At 44.7% G+C, this 27671-nt stretch overlaps 1 protein-coding gene across 11 annotated transcripts in view; it reads right to left on the bottom strand.

The window, feature by feature from the left end:
* The window catches only part of EPS8 (EGFR pathway substrate 8, signaling adaptor), a 1020454-nt gene that overhangs the window by 487894 nt on the left and 504889 nt on the right, over positions 1-27671 (bottom strand). For all 11 annotated transcript variants that reach the window (XM_086920872.1, XM_086920932.1, XM_086920898.1 and 8 more), the window contains one exon: positions 9347-9408. In XM_086920872.1, the coding sequence (XP_086776998.1) occupies positions 9347-9408 (62 nt within the window). The remainder of the gene's footprint in view (positions 1-9346; positions 9409-27671) is intronic.

Below are 27671 nucleotides of genomic sequence, written 5' to 3'. Positions count from 1 at the left end.
AACATTGCACTGTGTAAATTAATGAGCTATACATTTGATAATTATTGGTGAATTTTTAGCAATAGGTATACATTATATATTTTGATATGCTGACCCCGTCCTAAAGTCAATAGGCCCACTTTTGATATTTTAGTGTTCAGACTCATTGACAAAGTCAGTAATTCAGCCTTCCTTAAAATGACATTGTTTATATTAAAACATCACAGTCACCCACGTGCCAATTAGAGTTTGTGCTCCAAGCCCTGTGCCCAAGCCCCTGCCAACGGGGCTTTGGGTACAGGCACTGCAGCCAACCCACAATGAGAAGGGCTGAAGGACCTGCATGATGTGGAGTTGAATGCCCACAAGGGGCTGTACACAAGGCCACAGACCAAAAGCAGTGTGTATCATGGGTTTGCATTAAGTATAATAATAATAAACTACTTTTGCATTAAGAGAAAAAAACTAAAAATAAATGGAGAAAAAAAACAACGTTTGAAGTGATGTTATAGTTAGTCGTGGTAATAATATTGTACTTTGCATTTTTTTTAATTTAGAAATTCACAGAAAAAAGCAAAGGTTAAAGGTACATTATAGTTAAGAGAAAATGTCAGTCAGAACATACAGTTTAAAACACACAACCACTGAAATTCACCAGTTATTGTGATCTCAAGGAACATAATTTAACTTGGGACAAAGAAATTATAACTTGCACCCTCGCCATGCACTACTTTTGACCCCAAATATTAAATCACTCATGACATGTTCCATGACATCATTAATAAGATCGCTGCAACATCTGAAATTACATATTTGATGAAAAACTGTGCATGGCGAGGACGCGAGGTATAGTGACTGATTAATGACCAACGCATGTTTTTACATGTGTTTATTGCTGGACAGCAATCAGATACCCTGTGGAATCTGATTCTATTATAAAAAAAACTCTAAATGATCTGTCTTTTGTTCTGAATCAAGATGGCTTGTACTGTATGTGTTAACCCTCTCATTTCTATTCTTCTATCTAAGCAGTCCACAATACAGAAATGCTTATTTCGTATTTTATGAACAAGTTAGCATCTCTCTTGGTCTCGGTTTACCATCTGCTTCGTAACACTGTAAGCATGGTTCACTTTTCTCTGGCTTTCTAAACTTCCATTGAAATCTGTAGCTTTATGTTGGTCTGAGAAGCCTCCACATTATTGTTGCAGAACAAATGTACACTACTACCACACCAGTTCTATGTCCACAATCGTTTTTTCTTGCTCTACGATTTTTAGATGACCAAGGCCTGGAAGGCAAGCTTTTTGGAAGGCCAGTCGGTTGACTCAAACATATGTACCTTGCCAGTAATAGACAACATCTTTCGTTTGCCAAAGTACATTTTCTGCATAAAACTCTCCGTGTACATCAGTGCATTGGAATTCCCGATGTGATAATTTCACACACACAATTACAGATACTGCAGGCACTGGTTATTTTTGGATTCAGAATTACTTAAGAGTTCAGAGTTATCCCCTGTGGACTGGGCAGGAAAAAACAGTGTTGCTTCACATATTTCCACATGAAATTACTCCTTACGGGGCCATTTTTTGGGTCCTATTTAACCTGCTAAATTTGACCCTGATAAAGTATGTGAAGATTCTGTGCATAATAATACTGCAATATATTTACTAAATTATTTGGAATCTAAATTTTGACCGTGACTTCCTGTTCCACCAAAATCGGAAATTCTGAATAACATGGAAATAGGACATATGTCCCATCACCACAAAGAAAATAAAACTTTACATCTCAAAAACTGTTAAGAATGTTTTTAATATTTACTCCAGTGCCTGATATTGTGGCAAAAGGTGAAATGATAGCAGATTAAGAAAAAAATAATGCACGCTTATGTAATGGTAATAGGTTTAGGCCTAGCCTCGGAAAGCTGGTGAGATTAGGTTATTTATTTACTGCAAGAAAATTGCACAGAAATTGCTGCTGTCTAATCATGATGAGGGGTAATACCCTGAAACCGGTCCCAGGATGCTTGTTTCTGGTCCAGGGAGGACCTGGCCTTGCAGTTCGGGCTGTTTTTATTACCCAGAGTGGGACGTGTATGCCAAGAGGTGGGTCCCGTGCTCTCTATTCCCCTTGAGTCAAGCTAGCCTGGCTGATGGGGGGTAATACCCCGAAACCGGTCCCAGGATGCTGGTTTCTGGTCCAGGGAGGACCTGGCCTGTTTCCATGGGGAGCAGCGTCAATACTGATTTGCATATGGCTGGGTTTAAACTGGAATGGCAGGAGAAGCAAAAAAACGATGGATTTAGGATCAGATCTCTGTACTGGGGTGAATGTTTTACATTGTACAGCATTCTATCCATCTATTGGGCTTTTTGTCTATTCGTCATGGTACCATGCTTGCAAAAACAAAACAGCACTGGCAAAACTAACCAGTTTCGCCAACTTTTACATGTATCAGCAAGATTGGCATTGCTTATGCTTGTTTATACTAGACTGTCAAGATCGATGTTATATCTTCCAAATTTTTACTACAGTTGCTCTGGTGACCCACTATACGGCACTGAAGGCTGCAAATTAGTATTGTATAAAAGTGGCTTTATTTTCAATGTTGCATTCAGACCAGGAAGAATATTGAATCTACCAAAAACGAAACCAAATAGCACTTGTGGGCGGGCGTCAAACACACAAAGGGAGTAAAGCAACAAATAGGACCAAGGGAGCGGAGATTAACAGAAAAGCCATCCAATTTTGAGAAAAGATTGGCTTTGTTGAATATGGTATACAATGCGGTCTTCAGAGAGACAGCTGCTAAGGCTGACTGTGGCGTGAATGCAAACAAATAAATATGGGTGCTTTGTAGCATTCAGATGTACATATAACCAGTTATAAATCCTTTTTAGTTTTAAAGTTCAACATAGGAAAAGCGGATTCTTATTGGCCCAAAGAAACTGCACTACTGGCTGTGAATTACTGTAACCTGAAGACAGTTTTGAAATGAATAAGTATGGAAAGCAAAGCATTTATAAAGTTAAGTATTAGTTCTCCAAACCTGGCTTCAAAATGCACTACTTTTTAGGAGGATCTGCACATGATTAGGAAAAGTGTCACCATTCACACTGCAAGACAGCCAATGTGTGAACTGTGTCCGAAATTTTGCCAAATTTGGTGTAATTCCGTTCAGCGGTCCAGTATTGCAAAGTATTTAGTTCCTACAGCAGATGATGCGAGTGACAATGCTTAAGACAATTTTCACTTGAGTCTAAACATCCCCCTGCCGTCCGACGTCACGGTAGGTGTGTGCGGAGGACGGCCGGGGTCCGTCCGAACTACGCCCACCCTTTATTTCACTCACGCCATGTCACAATTCGCGCCACGGTCAACGGGTTAAAGTGCCATTGATAGTCTATTGAACAGAGATGTTAATGGCATTCTACTTTACTGACTCAGGGACGTTTAATGATGCACAGTCCACCCTAGACAAGCATTTTGCTAACCATGCCAAAGTGAACCAACTATAAATGCTGATCCAGAGTAAGCAATTTATAGTCATTTAGAGAAAAAAAAAATGGGCTGTCTGGTTTTGTTTGACTGCGGCCTATGCTGCTGATGGGCAATGGAGATGTGCTCTTTTACTGAGCATAGAAGTAATAAATAATGTCTGCCTATCTTATTTAATCTGATATTACAAAGTTTCAGAAGAAATACTTCTATGTAAGGAAAAAGTGGGTTTGAATATAGCATTGCTTATAGGGGCTAAAAGAGGCAGGCCCTTGGTGGGAAAATCTTGCTGGATACTACATTCACGTCCGATTAGACAAGGAAAATACTGGTGGGAGATAGTAGAAGAGATGCTGAGGCGAACAAGGAAGAGGTGGAATGACTACAAAGTGAAAGATTGATTACAAAAATTACTGTTGGCTTGGTGTGGAGCTCTTAAAGCTATTTGCTCTCAAACAGCAAGGATCACGTGTTGATGGTCAACGTCAAAAGATACAGGAAAGTCTAGTAAAGCCACAGAGCTTTAACCGCATCGCTGCGGCGGTTTTTTTTCCGCTACACGCCTTTTTTCTAAAAGCCGCGTTAGATGACGAGCTCAGCTCGTCATCCGCGCACGACCACCGTGGCTGATGACGAGCTGAGCTCATAATCAGCATCGAAGGGGTTAAAACGCCCTTGCCAAAGTTCAGCCTCTTAATCATGTCCAGAAGAACGGTTACATATGCCTATTACATCCAAGTCAATCTGTAAAGGGTTCAGAAAAGGAATGGTGTCCATAAAATGTTATGATTGGTTAAGTTAAACATTTTCCTTTTTGCCATTACGTTGGCTGGATATAGAAAGCTGAAAGTCTCATAAATGTATAAAATTTCTGGTTTTAAGTAGTTTTTTCCACAATAGCAGTGTAACCACTGGATATTTTAGAAAATAAGGAACTGAGTGACTGAGCAATGTTAAGTTAAAAGCATTAGAGAACACATTAACAGAGGGAGATGGATACAATATCTGGTTGAACCTCTGGTGGACAGGAATTACGTAAGGAACCTCAAGAATTATTCTTGGCAGAAAAGTTTATTCTCTTACTGGTCAACGTCTAATAGTATGAAAGAAACTAAAGTTGAAAAAGGGCATCTTCATAATAGGACATATGGGATTTCATTTTGACTGAAATGTGCATATGGATAGCTTGGGTCTTATTACTGAAGGAGATCTCTAAACTAGACTATGGCAATGTCATACTCACCAGCACACCAAAATCCCACCTAGCCAGTGCTTAATTTGAGCTGGTTGTTTCCGGTGCTCGCCACCGGCAATTATTTGTCAAAACCGGCGCCTGTGGCAGTGTGCCACAAGGTGATGCTGTCTGAGATGACCACAACAGTTAAATATTAATTCAGTATACATAAAAAAATACTATTACCTGCAACCCAAGCCATTCTTATAGCTGTGGGGAACTGGAGTAGTACGAAATGTTACACTTGTAAGAGTGTGGTAGTTAATGTTGTTACTATAATTGGCAGTGCAGATAGGGGCACTATGTTGTGCAAGCTGCAGTGGCCTCCTGAGGAGAGCCCAGGCACTTTAAAAAAAAACATATTAAGCACTGCACCTAGGTCCCATGAAGGCCACGCGAATTGAAACTGCAAAACTCAAGTCAGGGGAACAATGCTATGACCACATCGCTCCCACACTATCTAGGATAGAATGGCTCCCAATCGAAGCAAAGATGCATCTTTAAGATAGCCTGCAACACACAAAGCACATACGAAGGTATTTTGCAGTGTCTCAGTGAACAAACTAACACGACCAGGAAGAAAATGCTCACTACATAGCTCCGAAACACTACTACTGGCTTGCTACTTGATTCAAGATAGAAAATTCATGCACATGCTCCTGGAAACACACCCAGAATCGGGGACTGCTTTCCTCCAGAGATACATACAAACCCATCCACAGGAAACTTTATTAACAGTGTCAGAAACAATGTAAATCAGGCAGAAATACATCAACCACAACTATATTCCTCTTATTACATTAACCACCAGGTGTAATTTTAAAGTCTAACTACAGGTGGTGTCATGAGTTTCAGAGCCTCTTAACATGTACAGAACGATCTATGAAACATCAAAAACTATTGTGACTACCAATTTTGGTGGGTAAATTGTATTGCATATTGTACAGTGCTGTGATACCCTTGGGTCATGTACATGTTGTATAATACTCTCAATTAAATGTCTATGCATTTGCTGTCAAGGAGTATCTACTTGTAGATAACAAGCATTTGCAATGCAAATTGGTCTCGCAGTTGAGAGAGCGGTATTGGCGATGTAAATGACGTCTTTTATCAATGTGATTTGGATTGGAGTGTAGTGGATGTATGTGGTGTGGAGTGGAATTACATGGGTTGGATTGGAATTGTTAGCTGTGGAATTGTGTGGAGTGGGTGTCTGTAGTGAAATTATGTGGCACTAAGTCCTCATAGCCTTTTTTGCCCACAGTGAATGCAGTTCGGGAGCATGCAGTTTAGCAGTGTGCCGGATTCTTAACCATCTGAAGCCCTTCTACCAGGTGTATGTAGTGAGTGTCTCTTAACCTTTAGGCATTGCTACCTGTCGGGTGTCCATACCTGAAGGGAAAGGAGTAACCGTGTCAAGGCTACATATTTTTGAGAGAGCCTCCCCGACTGTTTACCTTTCTTTTCCAAAAACTGAGCTTTCATACAAATGGCTTTGCCAACTTTGATCCAGAGAAAAGAAATGTTTCTGCAGGCGGTGTTCGCAGCAATCATTTGCGCATGCCAAGGTTTGAGTAGATCTGCATTCTTTTTTGTTCCTTTCCATTAATTGTATCGCTACGAGCACAAAGCTACAAAAATAAATAACAAAATACAAATACTAGAACGCAAAGTAAAGAACACACAATTGGGCGAACATCCCCATACCTGACACTGAGTAAGTGACTCCTCATCGCCTGCACCCCCACTCTTTCCCGGATTGTAGATTTCATGGGTTGGCAAGCAACCGCAGAGCTCTCAAGTGCTCCACGTCTATACTGGAGCAGCGAATATAGTGCCAAGGTATTACTATGCATTCTTGTCCTGGTAATGCTGCCCATCCCGTGTGAAATCAAGGCTGGAAATCCCACAATGCAAAGAAAACGCAGGACTGAATTTATTGGTCACGCATGGGCTTAAAACATCAGAGCTCTGCAAGCGCGATTATAATGTGGCAATAGTAGACTGTCCCTACACAGCTAAAATTGTGCTCGAACTAGGCACCTGTATTCTTAACCCCTCCCCTGCTGATGACGGAACCGCTCCGTCATCAGCTACGGTTGGGCTGTGCTGATGACGGAGCGGTTCCGTCATGGCCCGGCCGCCGCGCCTGCGCGACGCTGATTTCGCGCCTGCGCGGCAGTCTTAATGAGCGGGGCGGGTCATGACGAAACCGCTCCGTCACCAGCACAGCTCAACCGCGGCTGGTGACGGAGCGGTTCTGTCACCAGCATGCGGCCGCCATGCCCACTTAGCGCTGCGGCGGAATAGCCGCAGTAGCGAAAGGGTTAATTAATTTCAAAGTTCTGTTTTAACAATAAACACCCAAGGAGGACACCATACACCATAGTAAAATCAGGTCAACAGCGATCCACTTTAGGAAAATAATAATTTACTATCGATTAACTTAACATACTGTTGCCCTATCAATTAGGTCCGTTTCAGTGGCACTGAATGTTACATTTTTAGCAAGATAACATTTCATGAGACAGAGTTGCCTCCAGCCACAAGCTAAAATAAGTACTGCACTACTCGCATAACATACATGGTAGGGACGGGTTCAGCTAAACAAGACACTTTTCACAGATCAGAAGTATAGATTTGGGCTAAAACAACTTTGTGTTATCCACTCTAAGCCCTGTTGTACGCTTTTGCGGAGTCTGGGGGTCTGTCTCTGCAGGTGGGGTTGCAAAACATAAATGTAATGTCTTAATTGAGCCATTTGCACACTTCACCTGCCGCTCTCATTTAATTAGTCCTCAGGGCCAGGCACTATGGCTGCTACGCTATCGGATGAGGCTATGGACAGCCCATATACTCGGCCTACATGCCATACAAGTTATCTGAACCCCAAAAACAAGGCGGGTGGCTAGAGGCAGTGGGGTTATCTTGCCTCCTATGCTGACACCGGTGAGTACTTTGACATGTACAGGAGTGCACAGCTTGAGGCCATCTAGTCTCAGGTGAATCCCAACCTGACCCTGCGCATGGCTAAGACCCAGGATGTCGGGTGCAAGTGAACCCCCGGCAGGACGCCTCAGTGCAGCGCTCGCTGGGTCCCACACACTGTCCTGTAGGAGGCAGAGCGTGCAAAGCATGGCTAAGGACTCCTGCACACACCGCTTCTACAATTAGCTTAAGAGGGTCCATGCCACACCCACGGCCAAGGTCAGACTGCACCGCCACCAGTCTCTTCTCTCACCAGTCTGCACTGCATGTAGCGATACTCTCATTCCTTCTTGCAGGTGCATGATATGGGACCCACCGGCAGCTGCTGCAAGCTATCCTGGAATCACGGCCAATTCCCTTCCCTTTTAATGGCGCATCCGCAGCCAGAGCAGGCCCAGATCGGGCCGCTCCTAGAGCCACGGTAAAGTCAGAGCAGCAGTGCCCCCTGTTACCTCTCTCTCCCGGGCCACACTACTGCTAGTCTTCTCTTCTGGGGCAGGTGGCCCTTGCCCACAGCGCCTAATCCTTGCGGTAGACCGGGCCACTACGCCTGTTGCTCCCCAGGCCTCAGGATGCAACACCACTTGCCCAGTCTCTTACCGGGTGACCCGCTCGTATCGCCTTCCTCCGCTTCGCGTCTCCACACAGAGTGGTGCAACATGCGTTTCTCTCTCTTGTCGATCCCCACTCGCGCAGTCGACGCATCCGCCTCACAGGTGAGACAGCAGGCTCCACCCAGCTATGCGTCTCAAGCCGGGGTCCGATGTCTGGTTCCAAGCACTCAGGGAATCGCAGCCCTACCGGAGTGCTACTTTAACAGTGCTACTTAAGAACACGCACCGTGTAGCAAGAGAAGGAAAGGGGCCAATAGCTATAAGAAGTGACAAATGACGGCTTCGCCGTCATGAGGAGGGACTAACAAGCCTCAAAATGAATCAGAAGACCGCATTTACAGGAGGACAAAGACACAAGCCAATGGGCGGAGTTTCCACGAAGCTCAACTCGGTACTGTATACTGCATGCCTCACAAAGCAAGCAGCACATGCGCGCTGCCTCTATAGGCTCGACTTATTTTGATAATGTCCTACCCCGCAATAATAGTCTCTGAAATTTGTTAACCATAATAAGATTGTCTTGTTACATGCAGCCCTCTTGTAAAGGTCTAAATGGTTTAGATAATCTGTATTGGAATCATTGTACAGTTGCTACCATTGATTACTTTAAGATGTACTACACAAGTAGTGAAGAAAGTTTCAATGCTCATTTCAACTAACCAAATAAACAATTTCACTAAAATGTTCTAAAATGCATACAATTCGACCATAAAACCCAAGATATGTAATCTACATAACTGTAATAGAAACAAGAAAACATAGCTTTGATTAAGGGTATTTAGGCTTACCAATTAGAAATCGAGATTACAAGAGTTCTTATGTGATTGCCTTCACTTCAATTGAATTGTACTGAACACAGAAGATCATGCCCTGCAGAACTGTATTAATTTAAAGTCACAGTTTGATTTCAGTACTTTCAGCAAATATTCAAACTAAAAAGGAAAGATATTCATGCAACAACAGGGAAGAATGCTATAGAAATATGTCAAGGGTTAGCTTGGCAAGAGGCACATAAAACAAACCTTACCATAAAGAGCTTTTGCACTAGGTTTGGAGCCATGATCCTTGTCAGAGGAGTTGTCAAAGCCACTGCAATGAATAACAAATACAAAACTCATCAGTAACTCACATACGAACTCTTTTACATTTATTGATTTCACACCTTCCTTACATGATTAAGCTAGATAAGTCAATACTGTGCGAACCACTTATAATCAAGTTGTTTCAATTTACATTCTAGCAAGCTGCCAGTATCACATGCCATATTATATTTATAGTTAATGTACGTAACCTTTTCCTACCCCTCAGACCTCACCTTCTGCAAGTTATTTTCCAGCAATGATCTTAGTACAATAGTCTTAGTTGAGAGTAATCGGAAGTGGTCACATGAGAAAATAAAAATAGTCCCAATGTTAATATTTAAGTAACTTTTCCTTAGTCTATATCAAGTTCTATCCCATTTGCAACTATCAACCACTGATTACCAGGCAGAACATGCCAGAAGAAAGTTATAGTTTTCAACTGATGTTTCAGACAAAAGGGAAGCACTGATGTGTTTAGTTATGGTGAAGTGCCCAGTGATTTCTTAGGGTAGAGCTACCAGTAGCTTTTATTTCCTTTAGTGGTGCAGTAAACAATCTAAGTTTCCATGCACAGAGAGCAATCCACTGATACCGACGTACAACATGGGGCCCACCTCCGCTTCGCACTGTGTAGCACTGTAATGAATTGGCCAAAAGGCGGTTAGTGGACCCAGAGAGACTAAACTACTACACATGATATTTATATGTATGAGTGCCACCATATCTCATGAAGAAATGGAGTAGGAAGCAAAAAGTCCAAGCTTTAATTACTCTCTGGGCTGATGTTAAGGACACTACGTGATCATGTTCGTATTGAAATTGTTAAATTAATGGAAACAATCGGTCTCAAAGAGGTTTGAAATGGGCAATAAGTGCTAGCCAACGTAAGGCATCATTTTCTGAATAAGATTACTAAGAAGATCAACTGAGCATTAATAGCATAACCCGAGCCTCTAACTCACAATAATATTTACCTCCCAACTCCTTTCATGACATATGCATTGCATGAGAGGATGTTCGGATGATTGCAGTGTGTTGCTCTGCAACTGTGCTTTAGTTGACACATGAAAATTGGCAGCATTGAAAAACTATCTTCTATTAGCACCTGGTTATTAAGTCCTGCTGCAGATCAGTGTCTCGGTCGTGGCCAGGTTAAACGGAGCAGGCTACGATACACAGCACATGAAGCATGGGAATATCATGTTCAGAAGTCATAAGTCTTTGTTTGATATTTAAATTATTTTGGGAGTGGCACAAGGTGAGGAAAGATACTCACTATGTTTTTTATCAGCCAATTTGTAAGGCATTGTCAACTAGTGAGCCTTGACTCATGTTAACAAGTTAATAGACTAGCCAGCAGAAAAGAACAGGCGTATGTTACATCGTGATTTAGCATCAGAAACTGAATTTAGAACTACATGTATAAACAGACCACCTGCCTATGCTGAACATTAGGCAAAGACCATTACACTCTTAGATTGTTGCATTTTATTTTGTCCAACTCTGACAACAGCCTGTTGGAGTAATTTGAAGGAGCTACTGAAGTTAAATGAAAGCTTTAAAGTAGATTAGAATCTACAGCATGAGAATTTGGAAGAGAGAATGCGTACGTAGGCTCCTACCAATAGCAGAGCTCACTCCGCAAGGTACCAAAAATTATGGGTTGGCCTTGAAGACCATTACCTCCTGCTAAGTCCTGTAATAATAGACTTACATCTCTGTGTTTCTCTCATTGTCCTTGCGCTGTCGATGCGGTAGGATATCTACACAAAGAGCTTGCGGGAACACCTATGTTGAACTCTCATATTGAGCTATGAAATGAGAATCAAAGCATCTCCAGGGTGAGAAACCCACAATAAATGTGGTGAACAGCTGAAGTTTTATAGACTAAAGTCTGACAGAATGCTATAGTACATCTAACAAAGAGTGTAATATGGATAAGAGCCTATGTAAAAGGTTCCATTGTAGCTGAAGTGGGCTTCGGCAGACAACCTTTACCACATTATGACTTCAGAAGCTTTCAGGAAATTCATCTTCTAGGAATATGGAAATTAACTTCATGCATGCTTGTTGAGGGTAAACACTTTTCTTTTTATGAAACCTTTTGTATCACATTTAAAAAATTCACACCTTATTTGACATTCATTATTTTTCATATGCAGCTGTTTATCTTTGATACCATGCAGAATCCCAGTATTGAAGCAGTTCTGTCTCTCAGACAGAAGAGACCACCTTCTTTTAGTTTGAAAATCCACACCCACCCCATGGTGGCATGCTTCATTATTGGGGTCCTCATTACACCCTAAATCAAATGTGTTTGTTTATGTTATTTGTGTACTGTGTTCATCACCCATGAGGATTCCCAGGGGCTTTGCAGGTTGGTGGGTAGCTGTCAACCTGGTCAGATTATTCGAAGAAAACACAAGGAGATGATGGAAGGAGCGCTGAAATGTTTCACTCACTCCCAGTCACAGATCTGGGTTGAATCCATCATCATTCTTTAGCTCACTTAGCCACCCCAGTTCAGACCCAGCCATATGCAAATCCGTCTGACCCTCTGCCTCATGGGAACAGCCCGAACTGCCAAGGCAGGTCTTTCCTGAACCGGAAACAAGCATCCTGGAACCAGTTTCGGGGTAACACCCTTCATCAGCCAGGCTAGCTTGAATCTAGTCGCAAAGTGAGCAAGGGACTCCCGTCTGGGCATACCTGCCAACTTAGGGCGAACATGCGTGCTGCATAGCGTCTAGCGCGTCTTTATCGCTATTATTTTAAAAATCCCGATTTTGATATTTTGGTTCATTTTATTTTGTCTTATCCCCTGTTCTTAACAGGTCTGCTTAAACGCCCCTTACCTGCACTATAAATCGGATCCCCCACCGCTGTTTGGCGGGCCAGGCTCCTCGGGTGGGTTTGGTTCTGGGCGCCATATTGTAGTGGTGCACTTTGGATTCAGGGGACATCTTCGAGCGCTCTAGCTGAGGCGAGGGACGCCTACTTAAGGCGAGCAGAAGCGCAAGCGCCTTAGAAGGTACATGCGTGCTGCATAGCGTCTAGCGCGTCTTTATAGCTATTATTTTTAAAATCCCGATTTTGATATTTTGGTTCATTTTATTTTGTCTTATCCCCTGTTCTTAACGGGTCTGCTTAAACGCCCCTAACCTGCACTATAAATCGGATCCCCTACCGCTGTTTGGCGGGCCAGGCTCCTCGGGTGGGTTTGGTTCTGGGCGCCATATTGTAGTGGTGCACTTTGGATTCAGGGGACATCTTTGAGCGCTCTAGCTCTCTGGCTGAGGCGAGGGACGCCTACTTATAGCTCCCTCTACCGCGCAGTGGATCAGCGCAGCGTGCGCGCCTTCCCTGCGCCTGATTCGCGCCAGAGTCCTGCCCGTCTGCGCCCGTCAGCGCTAAGGAAGTGTGGGGTGCGGCAGGACTCTATCTTTTACGCCTGACAACATGGCTTCATCTATTATCAGGTATCACAGAGAAGATCTGTTTGCTATTCGAGAGAGTCTTTCTACCTGCTCCTTACCTCTAGTAGCACCGCTATGTGGCCCTTACCGCTGCACTTGCTGCTGCTGGAGATTGCCTTCCCCTTCCCGTATCCGCTCTTTAGAAATACCATCTCGGCAGAATTGCGTGCCTGGGGTGAGCGCTATTAGCATATGTAGCCTAAATGTCAGATCTCTGGTTAAACATCATCTGGAGATCTTTGACATCCTGACTAATGATTCCCCGGATGTGTTTTTTATGACCGAGACCTGGCTACAGGATGCAGATACTTCGATACTAAACTTAGCTTTCCCCCCTGACTATGCCGTGTCTACCCTTAATCGCGGCTCGAGAGGGGGTGGAATTGCTATGGCAGTGAAGCGCCGTTACCCCTGTGAATGGAAAGAATTAAAACTTCCGGGATGTGAATGTGCCCGGTTCAAAATCTCCTTTACTCACTGCTATAGCTTCACTGGCCTTTTAATATATCGGCCTCCGGGCTGCGATGCTGCCTTTAGGGCCGCTCTCCCGGATGTTATTAGTTCAGAGGCTCTTGGCTGTGCGAATTTTAATGTGCTAGGTGACCTCAACTTGCATTTCGACTGACCATCTCAGCCCTCCATTCGGAGCTGTCTGGCCGATTTAGAAGCCTTACAGCTTTTACAGAGGGTGACTTTCCCTACCCATCAGGGCGGGCATATACTGGACCCGTTTTTTACTAATTTAGAGGAAATAAATATATGCTCACCTATCCAGCTTATATGGACTGACCATATGTTGGTGAAAGCAACTATTCCTATGTCTGAACCCCTCTTTATGCTCCAGAATAAAACCACCCACATACGACAGTGGAATAAATTAAAGTTAGAAGATTTTCTTATCTTCTATTGGAGAAGGCACCCTTGCCTCCCTTCTCCGATGTCAACTGTGGCTACGAATCATTCTGTAACTGGATTCTCACGGCCCTTGACTCTTTAATTCCTTTGGTCTGATCTAATTGTCGGACTAAAGTTCACAGTCCTTGGTACGATGAGACCTTAGCGTCTCTCAAGAGAGACTGTAGGCAAGCAGAAAGACGGTGGAGAAAATCCTTTGACCCTGCGCTCAAAACCTGCTATTCAACTCTAACTAAGTTATACCATAGAGCGGTCTGCAGAGCCCGCGCCGCCCACTATGCGCAGGAGTTTCGGAATAGCCCCAACCCCTCCAAACTGAATTTTAAGGTCCTAAAGGACCTCATGACCAAGAGGGCCATCGCAGCGGAAATATGCACAGATTCCCATTGTGAAAGTCTGGCATCTTTCTTCATCGAAAAGGTGCAGGCAATTTATCGCACCTTCCCAACTTATCTGCAACACTCGGACCCAGTTGGTTGCCCTACGGGTGATGACGTGATCTTGGACCTGCTGGCCCCCCTCTCCGAGGAGAGGTTTGATTTACTTAGCCAAAAAATCAAATCTGGCTCCCCTGCGGATCCACTCAAACCTGCTCAGTTTAAGAACATGCAGGCGACATGTCGTACACCAGTGCTAGCCCTCATCAACCTGTCGCTGGCCTCAGGGATCGTACCCACCAGGTGGAAGCAGGCGGTAGTTACACCCATCCTAAAAAAGCCTTCCCTAGATCCGGTAAAACCTGAGAACTATCGCCCCATTTCACTGCTGCCATGGGCCGCCAAAGTTACCGAGGCCCACGTGAATGGGATTCTGGCTGACCATCTTGCCAAAGCCAAGATCTTGGACCCCACTCAAAATGGGTTTCGTGCGGGCCACAGCACGGAGACTGCCTTGCTGTTTATGGTTGAACATCTGCGCTCCGTGCTGGATACTGGTCGAACAGCAGCACTCCTGTTATTAGATCGGAGTGCCGCGTTCGACACGGTTTCTCACGAGATCCTTTTGCGGCGGCTAGAGGAAGCAGGTGTCAGAGGGTCCGCCTTGTGTTGGTTCCGGTCCTTCCTCTTTGACAGATCATTCCAGGTTGCTATCCCACCCGGCAAATCTACCTCTTACCCGCTGACACTGGGGGTCCCACAGGGATCATCCCTGAGTCCCACTTTATTCAACCTGTACGTTAGACCGCTGGCTGCGGTAGTCAAGCGTTGGGGCCTGACAATGGTCTCGTACGCGGATGACACGCAGCTGGCGGTCACGTTGAGTGGGGACTCAGGTGTGGAGGCCCTCAGGTTTTGCGAGGGTCTACGTGCGGTGGCCAATTGGATGAATCAGAACTGTCTCCAATTGAACACTAAGAAGACAGAGGTCATGGTTGTGGGAAAGCAGGTAGGATGGTGGAATGATAACTGGTGGCCTCCCGAATTAGGAATGACCCCTTCTCCTGTAATGGAGATAAAAAATCTTGGGGTCTGGCTGGACCCTACTCTCAGTTTTACCTGCCATACCAAGAGGGTGGCAGCCTCTTGCTTTGGCATTATTAGGGGCCTTAGACCTGTACTTAAATTTTTCGATGCCCCCACCAGACAGTTAGTGGTTCAAGCCTCAGTACTATCTAGGATAGATTATGCCAGTGCGCTGCTAGCAGGAATAAACCAGGCTGAACTCACGCGGCTGCAGCGAGTGCGGAACGCCGCAGCCAGAGCGGTGGTGGGCTTGCCCAGGCGATGTCCGGTTTCGAGAACACTGCAAGCGCTCCACTGGCTGCCTGTTGGTCAGAGGATCGAGTTTAAGGTGCTTTGCCTGGCTTTTAAAATCTTAAAAGGCACGGCCCCCCCAATCCTGACTAACCTCCTGACCCCTTACGTCCCCTCCCGATCCTTGAGATCGATGGGTCAGAACTTGTCGGTTGTCCCACGTTTCTTGTTGAGTAGGACAGGTGGCCGCTCCTTTCGAGTAGTGGCCGCAAAGTTGTGAAACTCTCTTCCCGCTGAAATTCGGGCACTGGATGATTTACTCCAGTTTAGACGGGCTATTAAAACCTTCCTTTTTAATAAAAATCTTTGATTGAGTCTCTTTTATGCTGTGTTGTGTATACCTTCTTATGGCGCCAGGACGCCCCTTTGCTGGGGCAGCTGTGCGCGGTACAAAAACAGTTAACATAACATAAGATAACATAACAAAGCAAACAAAAGGAGATGATGGACAGAGCGCTAAAACCTTTCATACACTCACTCCCGGTCACAGATCTGGGTTGAATCTATCATTGTTCTTTAGCTCATTTCGCCACCCCATTTCAGACCCAGCCATATGTAAATCAGTCTTGACCCTGTGCCTCATGGGACAGCGCCTGTTTCGTCACTGCCGCATCCACCCAGCACGTCTGGATTTTTGACGCATCGCAACTGTGCGCCAAGTTCTTAATAGTAGTTGCCCCGCAATAACTTCCCTTGACAGTAAGGAACCAGGGCTCATTCCCACCTGGACAAGGATTGTAAACGCGTCTCTGTCACAAGGCACAATCCCAGACTGCAGGTATCACCCATACTAAAAAAAACTAACGCGGATAAAACTGCCCTCAATATTTCCGCCCTATCTCCAACATCCCCAAACTACTTTAAAAAGTGCGTACAATTCTGTGCTCACAAATAATTTCCAACTCCTAGACCATTATCAATCCGGCTTCAGGAAGGGTCACAGTCCAGAATCAGCTCTAACGCATGTTATGCATGACATCTTAAAAATGTTGGACCAAAATGATTTCTGCCTTTTAATACTCCTTGACCTTTCTTCTGCTTTCGCGATGGTTAATTACGACAACCTTCTATACATTTTGAAGATTAGGATGGGTTTCTCGGTTGGGTGTTACAATGGTTCTCATCCTTCCTTCACCACAGATCACAAAGAATCAAGGCAAACCACTCTCTCTCGCAGCCCTCTCTAGTACTCATGGGAGTCCCTCAAGGGTCCGCCCTATCTCCTATCCTCTTAAACCTTTTCTTGGAACCACTAGCTAACTCTCTAAATTCCACAAACATTCTCTTCCATATGTACGTGGATGACGCCCAACTCTGTTTGAAAATCTCTTCCCCGGACAACATCATTTCACTCAACACAGCCCTAATTACTACGCAAAACTAGTGAACGGAGAACCATCTACTACTCACCACCTACAAAATTGAATTCCTTTTCATCTCTCCCCCTAACCACCTTCCAAAGCTCGACCCTTGTCTGAAACACCTCACTACCTTCAATTGCTCCCCTCTCATCAGAGGCTCAGCCAAATCTCTCAGAATCACCCTGGACAAACACCTGAATATGAAAAATCATATTAGCAATGTGTCTAAGGGTGCTAATCTCTGGATGAGGACACTCAGAAACATCAAGCCATTCCTTCCACAAAAGGACTTCAAGCAGGTGGTTCAAGCACTGGTACTGCCAAGGCTGGACTATGGCAGCGCTACTCTCTGTTGCCTTCCCAAATACACTCTGGCTCCCCTAGGGGCATCACTGAACGCTACGGCCTTACTTGTCACTGGTACCAAACTAAGTGAGCACATATCCCCAATCCTAAAATCTCTTAAATGGTTGCCCTATGAAGCTCGAATTCATTTAAAGATTGCCATTCTAGCGCACAAAGCCCTGCATTTCAAAACTCCCAGGTACCTAGTGCAAAAGCTTGAACTTTCCTGCGGTGGGAGTACTTCAAGAAGTGCTACCACTCTCCTCCTGTAACCACCCATCCTTAGCATATAGAGAACCGGTCTCTGGGCCTTCTCTGGCGCAGCCCCAAAGATTTGGAACTCTCTTCCAGCAGAAGTATGCAGAATCTCCTCAACGACTGCTTTCAAACTGGAAGCCAAAAGATTCTTAATGAACACATTTTTACCTTAACTTGTCCCAGGATCATTTGCTCGAACTCATTGTTCCTACAACCATTGCCCTCTCATGTGGTGCTGCCCTTCTTTACTGCATTGTGTATCCCCTTTCGTAGCCCGTTATATTCACGCTTATTGCATCACTCTCCTTGACTCTCTGGGTTAAGAAACAAGCGAGTATTCCTATTGTGTATTCCTACTGAATGTCGATATTTGATCTATGATCTTCTTTTCCGCAGTATGTACCCCCTTCATAGTCTTTTACATTCCAATGTAGATTCATCTGCTTGGGATTTTTGTGATTATATGTCTGCACTTATGCATATATTCCTGTTGTGTAATCTTTTCCTGTTGGAGATTTTGGATTCATGTCCTTCCTTCCTTCCTTTGTAAAGCGCTCTAATATCCTTCGGGATCATGTTCGCGCTATATAAAACGTTATAAATAAAAATAAATAAATAAAAGGCATCACCTCCACTGCGCTGCAGTAAGGAGCCAATGCATCACCTCTCCTGGCAGTAAAGAACAGATGAATCACATCCCCTAGGACTAAGGTACTGATGCATTACTTTGCTTTTCCAGCGCCTTACATCCCCTGTGCCTGTTTTCATCTTTGATTTTGACGCATCCCACGTACTTCATGATAACAGTGACTGGAATATTTTGAACTTTTTAAAAGTGATAACTTTGCTAGTGTATGTTGGATTTTTCTTTTTTTGACCTTGCTTTACTGAGATAAATATTGGTTATTTTTTTAATTTTGTGTGGTGCCCGTTAGTAGTGTTTTCACTGTGTTAGTGTGTTTATATACAAATGCTTTACAGATTGCCTCAGAAATAAGCCTGACTGCTCGTGCCAAATGACCAAGGGGGTGAGCAGGATTATCTTGGGTGTGTAACTCCCTTACCCGGACTAGAATAAGGGTCCCTACTTAGACAGGGTGCAAGCCACTGCCAACTAGAGATCCCTATTTTTAACACTCTGGGTGTCTCGTAACAATAACCTAATTAACAATATCCTTTCCTGCAAATCAGAAGCTGCCCCCTATTAGTGCCCCGGGAATCCAATTTGTCAAGGGATAAATCACAACTTGGTCCAATTACTTTTAAAACCCCTGTACCTCTCAAAGATCTGTACCATATGCATTATTTTACCAACTGAAAGCTCAGGGACCAACACATATGGAAAGACAACAAACACTTATGAAGTTACGAGAGCTATAGCACTATCTTATTGACAATTATAGAATAAGACATTGTCTTGTTTCTATTTAAGATATCTGCTTAAGTTTTAACCCCTTCGATGCGGATGATGAGCTCAGCTCGTCATCAGCCAAGGGTGACGTGTGCGGATGACGAGCTGAGCTCGTCATGTAACGCGGTTATTTGTAAACAGCCGCACAACGCAAAAATAACCGCAGCAGCGATGCGGTTAAAGGAAGTACAAATGCCACGCATTATAAAGAAAATCAACTACAACATTGTTGCAATAGTAAAATGTAAACACTCCTCATCTATTCATTGAATCGATTACTTAAACACTGTTGTAAAACTAGAAAGAAGCGTGTGAATGTGCAAAACATTTTTTCTGCAACTTTGACAAAATTCAATGGAAATAAATACAAAGGTTGCAATGTTTAATCACACTTGTGGGAAAATCATGACTTTTACAATAATCTATTCTGCGTATATCCCTATTTAACACTAGAAAACTGTTCAGCGTAAGATATACCTGGCAGAAAACTCTGTCTTTAATGAGCAATGCATTGTTCATAAAATAAAACTCAACAAAACATTTTTCACGGTGAATGGAGCCTGCAAGAGGTAACTGTTGGAACCGTCACTTTGTGGTTGGCTGAGGCAATGTCCCAGCCAGGCAGAAATTACCACTGCCATCAGGGGCACACACACAGTAGAACCTGTGCTTACCCTTGGGTAGCTTGGCACTCAGCAGTCAGGATTATCACAGAGACAATGTGAAAAGCATTGGTACAGGACTCACTCATGATAAATACAGTGAGTGTCACAAAAGAGACTTCACATGTGATGTATGTAAATAACATTAGTATTCAACATAAATATATTTATTTCGGGGCATACATCACACTTGGAAATATTACTAACAGTACTAGGCCCGACCGTGTTAAAATGGCGTCGATAATATGCACACTTGGGACAGATCCTTTTCTAACCCCCACAGAACCCTAATTCAGTGCAATGTTGTCAACCCTAGGCCCACCCCAGCAATTCTTATAATTCAATACCACACAGTTATAGGGTGCACCCCGGGTCACAACGATATCAGATACATATCCATACAAGCAATTATAATACTTTTATGGCAGCAGCGTGGGCCGAGGTCACGTGGGTAAATCCAATGTCAACCATAGTATTCTTCTGGCAAGAAATCAACATCTAAGGCAACACCACGAGCTAGTGTTGTGAATCCCAGGCGGTCTGCAGACTGTCACACACACACACACTCACTCATTCACTTTGCTCGATTTACAGTGCAAAGGATATCAGGCAGGTCCGTACCGGACGTGCTGGCACAGATACAAACTCAGCACCGCAATGTGGTGCAAATTATACCCAGCAGGTCAATTGATAGCACACTTCAGACCCTATGGCAGAAGCCTCCCTCCAGCTCACCCAGACTATCCTAAGCCCACAGATGGAAGATAACCAACCCTGCCTCTGGATAGTAGGGTGCATCTGGCCGAAGTCACACTTAATCAGGATCCCAGGGAAGCAGGTGGGGGTAGGTAGCAGGACTAATTAGGAGGCAGTTGTCACAAGGGTGCTTGGCACCCACTCGAAGTTTCTCCACAGGATGCTGAGCAGAAGCGGGTGGAGGGCAATAGTTGGTCACTCAAGAGGGTTCCACAAGGGTCTGCCGGCACCATCCCATGTATGAGAAGCACAAGAGGGGTCAAGTAGTCTCTTGGCCCACTTCTGATCGCTCTCGGAAGTGTTCCTTCAACCCAGTTAGTCACTCTCACTACCTAAGCCGGGCAATACTACCTGGAAACACAACGTTGTCAGGGGCCAGGTGAGAAGAGGGCAGTTGGTCTTCGGCGCTGAGGGCCAGAAATTGAACAATTGCTGAATGGGAAAGCAGCAGGGGACCCTCTTTGAAAAAGCAAGCACCCAGTCAGGTACACATCAATCAGAGTCACACCCAGGCCATCCGAGTACAACATCTGGTAGGTGTTAATCAGGGCCGCACCGGGCCATAGTCACACAATGAAGACTTACTAATTCCATACATCCCTGGACATGAGGAACAATGCCCGGTGTGAATTGAAGTGGGTGGCACCAGACAATTCCTTTCACACACACCGGCACCAGTTCAGCAATGTCTCAAGAGGTAGAATAAGGCACTACTATGCTTACGCCCCCACCTTTGAGGGTAGCGACCTGTGAATCGGACACCACATGCATGCAGTCAGCATGTTGCGCAAGAGAGATAAGGCACGATCGACAAAGAGGGCCATGCTGGATCCCGCAACCGGGAAATCCGCTCACCACCAACTACGCACTTGTGTGTTGAGGTCCCAACGATGCAGGAGCCACAAGCCTTAGATGCGGGCAAGAATTCTGGGGCTCCCCACAAGGCATTTGTGTCTCCAGGCACAGTTCTAAGTTACACGTTCACACTGTGCTACCAGTTGAGATCCAGCAGACAATGGTTGCACTTAAAAGGGCACCACTCTCCTGGGGTCCTAAATAGACAGTGTGGGTCCCATGTGGGAGATCTTTGATGTCCCTGAGACCTCTGAAAGAACAGGGAGCAAGCCCTTGGAGAGCACACAAGAGTAGCCCTTGACCCCTGGTCTTACGCTTCGCCCCCGCTGCCGCTGATTAGCTACATGGGTGTGTGGCCTTGGTCACAGCCCCAAGGCTGCCAGTTCCAGACTGCTCTCCTCCGGTCCGGTGACCACTCCCTGGTACTCTCGCCCATATTGTTCAGGTGCATCTGTGCAATGAATGGAAAATAACAAATTCTAATTGTTGTTTTCTGATATTTATTCTTGTTTACTTTGTTATTTTAGTAATTTCTGGTACTTATTTTGCTATTGGCCATTTGCATTTTTAAATTCCCTTGGGTGCTTTCTCTCCTAGTAACTGCGTAATTCTTCGGCTGTTTTTCTCACTCATGCCGTTTGCAGTTTCCCTGATCACCACCGTCCTGCTGCCCTGCCAGCCTTTCTCATCTCCCAAGACTACTTAAAGAGGCCACTGCATTGCTGCGTGCAGAAGGTGTGCCACTGGTGCACCGTAGCACCAGGAATTCAGGCCCTCTGTACTCACAGAGTTATTCCACCGCTGACCTTTTGGCCCTGGACCTTGGATGCAGCAACTGATGTCTCACATCACCTCGCTCCACACTGGGTCCCTTCACCTGCCCCTGCTGCCATTTCACCAACACCCCAGCATTCCCCACCATTGCAGCAACCAATGCGATGCCAGCCCCCAAGGCCGAGACACCCCTGAAACAACTAATCTGCCTCCTTATCAATGCCACATCGATCTGCAAACACACCATGATAGTCTAGGACATTATCTCCACCCTTGACCCCAACGTGACCTTCATCACAGAGACTGGGCTCACCCCCGCATCAACCCCTGACATCATTACAGCAACACCCACCGGCTACAGGGAGAAACACCGAAACCACACCAACAGGAATCAATCACCTGCACCATTTCCAATGACAAAACTATGCTGATCACGGAACACAGGAATTCCCAGTTCCACACCAATGATAACACCACTATATAAGAGGCATCCTTGCATACAGCCCACCAGGAACATGAACCAGCCTCAGTGACACCATCACGGAATTCATCATCCCGCTCACCATCGAATCCAAACACTACACCTTCCTGGGAGAGCACAACTTCTGCCTAGATGACCCCATTGACACCAACTCCATTGACTTCCTGGAAATATTGGACAACAACTGACGAAAGCAGCTGGTCACTGACAACATCACACACAAAGCAGGATGCCTGCTGGACCTCATTTTCATGTCCAGCAACAGAATCAGTTACAGTCAAACCTCGGGACTCACCTGGTCGGACCACACTATCATAAACTTCACCATAGCCGGATCTGCCCACACCACCCCCAAACTCCACAGCGCCCCCTTCTACAGCTGGTCCAAAGTCACTCAACAACAATGGGCTGATGCCCTCAGCACCTCACAACCCAACGACACCACCAACATGGATCAAGCAGTACAGAATTTCAATGACTTGATCACCAGCACCACCAGCAGGGTCACCAAACAAACCAGCCAAAACACACAGACCCTCCAAACAAGCAATATGGTATGCTCCAGAACTCATCACATCTAAACACAGTTGAGAACAGCTAGAAAAAAGATGGCGCAGCAGCAGGACCCATACCAATCGAGCCAATTTCAAATCAGCCCTCAACGACTACCACCGCCAGATCAAAGCCGCAAAAAAGGAAGCCCTTACCCACTGGATTGAAACCAGTACCGACCATGCCAAGGGACTCTTCACCATCGTCGGAGATTTCACCTGCCAGTCAGCCACAGAAAACTCTTTACCCTCCTCACAGGAACTCTGCAAGGCCCTCGCCGTCAAATTCCACAACAAGACAGACTCCATCTTCAAAAACTTTGATTCCCAGCCCTCCAACCTTATGTTCCTCCCATTGACCATCACCGCCAACCACCTGCTCACTGAATGGGAACAGCTCAGCACACTGAACACAACCACTCTTATGAACTCCATCCACTCAGGATCACCCACCAACACCTGCTTCCACCAACTTTTCAACCTCAGAAGGGACGAAAATCACCTTGCAACACTGCCACTGCCACCTTTCCTGACACCTGGAAACATGCAGAGGTCAGACCGTTCCTCAAGAAACCCTTGACAGACCACAGTAATCTCCTGAACTACCATCCCATCTCACTGCTCCCTTTCCCTGTCAAAGTCCTAGAGAAGGCTATCAACCTTCAAGTTACTGAAAACACCTGGAGAGAAAGAACCTTCTGGACCTTTCCAAAAAAGGTTTCAGAGCCAACCACAGCACTGAGACAGCCCTGATCACCGCAACAGACTACTTCCACACCATTCTCGTCGGAGGAGGAGCAGCCGCCCTGATCTTCCTTGACCTCTCTGCAGCTTTTGACACCATGTCCCAACACACACTCATTGACCGCCTCCACCATATTGGTATCCCAAATGATGAGCTCAGATGGATGGCATCCTTTCCCACAAGATATACCAAGAACACCATTTGCAGCATCCCACAAGACTCATCCCTCGGCCCAACACTCTTCAACGTCTACATGTCTCCACTTGCAGACATCCTCTCCTAAGTCAATGATACTAAGCTCGTCCTCTCACTTTCAGCTGACCCCACCTCTACAAAGACCAACCTCATCAACTGCAAGAAGAACGTCTCAACTTTGATGAAGGACAACAGCCTGAAGCTCATCATGGACAGACTAAAGTTCTGATCTTTGGTAGACACACCACATTCTGTAAAGACTCCTGGTGGGTGGAGGAACTCTGACCTGCCCCTACTCCGAATTACAATGCCCACAAACTCAGCATCATCCTCAACAGCGAACTCACCATGAGACATCAGAGCAATGCGATTTCCTCAGCCTGCTTTCACATGCTTCAAAAAAATGTCAGCAGGATCCCTACCAAAACTAGGAAGATGGTGATCCATGTCCTCAACACCAACCAACTGGACAATGGCAAAGCACTATATGCAGGACCACCACCAAACTCATGCAATCCAGAACACAACCACCAGACTGATCCTAAACATGCCCAAAGGAACTCACATCACCCAGCACCTGAAAGACCTCCACTGTCTCCTGGTCCAGAAGAAATGCCACTTCAAGCTCCTGATCCACGCCTACAAAGCACTCTACAGCCAAGGACCCTCCTACATGAACCACCACCCGTACTTCAAATGAGCCCCAGGAGACCCCACTCACCTCGCCTAGAACCCTTGCATACTCCTCCTCCCATCTTGCCACCAAAGCATGGAGCACCCTCCACCTCCCCACCACACCCTTGCTGACTTACTTCAGGAAGGCTTTCAAGATCTGGCTCTTCGACTTAGATCCACAGCAAGCGCCTGGATACCCTCTCGGGTGATAAGCTGTGCTTTATAAGTACTACTTGATTGATTGACTGACTTCAGGGTGCCACACAGCAGCAGGTCGTCAGCCCAGGCCAACCACTATTCAAGAAGGGCGCGCGGTCCCTTTCAATGGCAGTAATCCTACTTGTGCACAACAGATTCCTCTGGCAAAGTGCACACGAATTCCCAGGTTCTCCTGTCCCATGTACCACAAGTGTATCACTCCCCTGCTGAGTAATGGCACCAGCAGTTATACTGTGGTGTGCCTTTGAAGAGGGTGTTGTTTGGAATGTTCCCTTTGAACCACAGATGTCACCCCTACATTTCAGCCCTTTCTGCCAAGGGCCCATGGTTTGCATATCTTAATCTTTAGTGATGCCATGATCTTGCTCCCAGAGGCCAAGTGCCAAAACCTCTTCCTCCAGTCTATCCAGCCAGGCCCTCAAATTGCCAAGGTCTTTTATCTCAGTTTCAAAAAATAGCTCAGATATATTTCCAAAAATCTGAAAAAGTATTCCCTCAGTTACTTCTTTCCTTTCTGAAACTGGATATCACAAGTACTTGTTAGATTAGACTGGACACTGTAGCTATTTGCCAGACCTTTTGTACCTACTCTTCTAAAAAATATATACATGCAATCAGTTTCAGAGGAGTAAATCTCTCCCCTAGTGCTATTGGCTATTTATCACTGTACATTCTAGGAAGGGCTTCCATTACAGTGCATGAGTGTCACTGTTTTCAGCATGGCTGGATCAATTTGGTGAATGCGGAAGCCAACTTGAAAATAAGGCTTTCCCTTCTAAAACACATTCTGCATTATAAGCAAATGCTTAGTATATGTAGAATCAAACACGTGATATGCTCTAAATTATATATTAATAAAGAAAGGTTTGTTTTTGATGAGGAAAAAGGATATATAAAATGATTTCCTTTACAGAAACACCCAATATATATTATTTAGCATGTACATACTGTTTTTCATTATGAGCAATCCATTCACAAAGGATGGGCATTAGGCATCTTCCTCGATGTTGCTGGTTGTATGGTGCCACTGTAACACGTTATCACTGGTTGTATCTGCCTATGGAGTTGTCCTTCAGTGTTGCTCATTGTATTTGTCTATGTGGTCCTTCAGTGCTGCTATTTCTTTGTGGAATTGTGATCCTTCTAAAATGTTGCTGGCTTGTGTACCATTGTGGTCTTTCCCAAATGTGGTACTCTTACACAAACAGTAAGTCCAGATGTGATAATATACGTACCTCCTTGCGTAGGTTCAAAATTGTATTTTAGCAATTTTCCAGTCGCAGTCTCATAAAAATGCAGCTGTTCTTTTTTGATCTTGTGAAACCTAAAAAATAGCCTGCAATAGTGCATCGTTCGGCTACTCGCTGTGGGATACCTCTTAACAGCCTCTGGTACTGCAGATTTGTGCACCTTACTGGCTAGGATCTAACTTGACAGTGCAGCTTTTGGCCACTGTTTTGATCAACATTCTTCTAAAATAGAAAGAAGTCACAGTAAGCATCAGAGCAGTAAGCATCTCTCACATCATGATATTGGCTGATTAGTGACTCCTTCCACCGCCTCTGAAGTGCTTCCATTGAACTGCATGAAGTGCATTTTCCTAGCATGTTACAAGGACAGATCGGTGAAGGCAGAAAGTTTCTTGAATAGAAGGCATTTCCTATTCTGCATTAGAACTTGAAGGACGAGTCCCACGTTTGGTAAGTAAATGCTCTACATTATGTCCCATGTCTTATTTTTAAGAAAAAATTTTTTGGTTCAGAGAAAGGCCCCTACTAAGATGATCTTGCTTAAAAATAATACCGTTCAATATTAGCAACTACTTCATTTTCCTGGTGAGATGTCATCATTTTACTGAAGCCCCAGTTTGATTGCATTGGTCAGATAGACTGGTTTCTGGTCATTGTGTGTGCGCCCCTCAAAAACGTTATGTGCCAAGTCACTGATTTTATCCTGCATTGTGGATCACCAGTGCCACTTGTTGGTTGTGCTAATACAGTATTTCTTCCGCAGTGCTCGTTCTATGTCGATTGTTGCTATTCTAGGTCTCTGGTTAATGCGCCTTTGTGGTAATTCTTTAGCGTATCAGGGGGCACACACACAATGACCAGAAACCAGTCTATCTGACCACTCTAGTCATTCTATGTTTCTGACTATACTAACACATGAGGATTGCATTTGTTCACGAATGTTTGCTCATGTGTAAACACTTTAAAGCCAGACATTGCAATGCTTGCTCAACTAGTTAAATGGACATTTTCCTTTTCTGTCATTTATAAAGGAAAAATAAACATAGTACAGCGGTGGTGTGAGGTAGATACGTGAATTTTCCATCTAAAGACAAAGTAGATTTTCATGAGGCCACTTCTCAAAGCAAACGCAGAGTTGTGTCATAATGATTGTGAGAGAGCGCAGAACAGAGTTAAAAATTGTAGGGGTGCATCATATTCACGAGTAGTCAGCACCCACATATATAGAGGACTTACTAAGTGTGTTCAAATATAATGTAGGGTTGAGAACTAATGTAGATGGTATTAGAGTTACACTAAGAGCTAATGTAATGAGCTTTAAAAATCAATAATGCGGTTTTAACATAGAGATGCCGTTTGCTGTACAGTATTTCACTAATAAAGAGTTTCACCATTGTGCCTTTATTCTTGCTTATTAAACTCACAGTTGTAACGTTAAATGTGATTAAATGGCTTAGGTAGAGAATTGTATTTTGCATTAAAGATTGATGCTAAAGAACGTAAATGTATTGCTTATGTTAGCATGTTGGTGCACATAATGTGCAGAGGCCCATTTCATGGAAATCGTGTAGGCCCGATTGAAATGCC

This window comes from Lissotriton vulgaris, chromosome 1_1, assembly GCF_964263255.1.
Source record: "Lissotriton vulgaris chromosome 1_1, aLisVul1.2, whole genome shotgun sequence".
NCBI classification, from domain to species: domain Eukaryota; kingdom Metazoa; phylum Chordata; class Amphibia; order Caudata; family Salamandridae; genus Lissotriton; species Lissotriton vulgaris.
The sequence above is the reverse complement of the archived record's forward strand: the minus strand, read 5'-3'. Positions and strand labels throughout refer to the sequence as shown.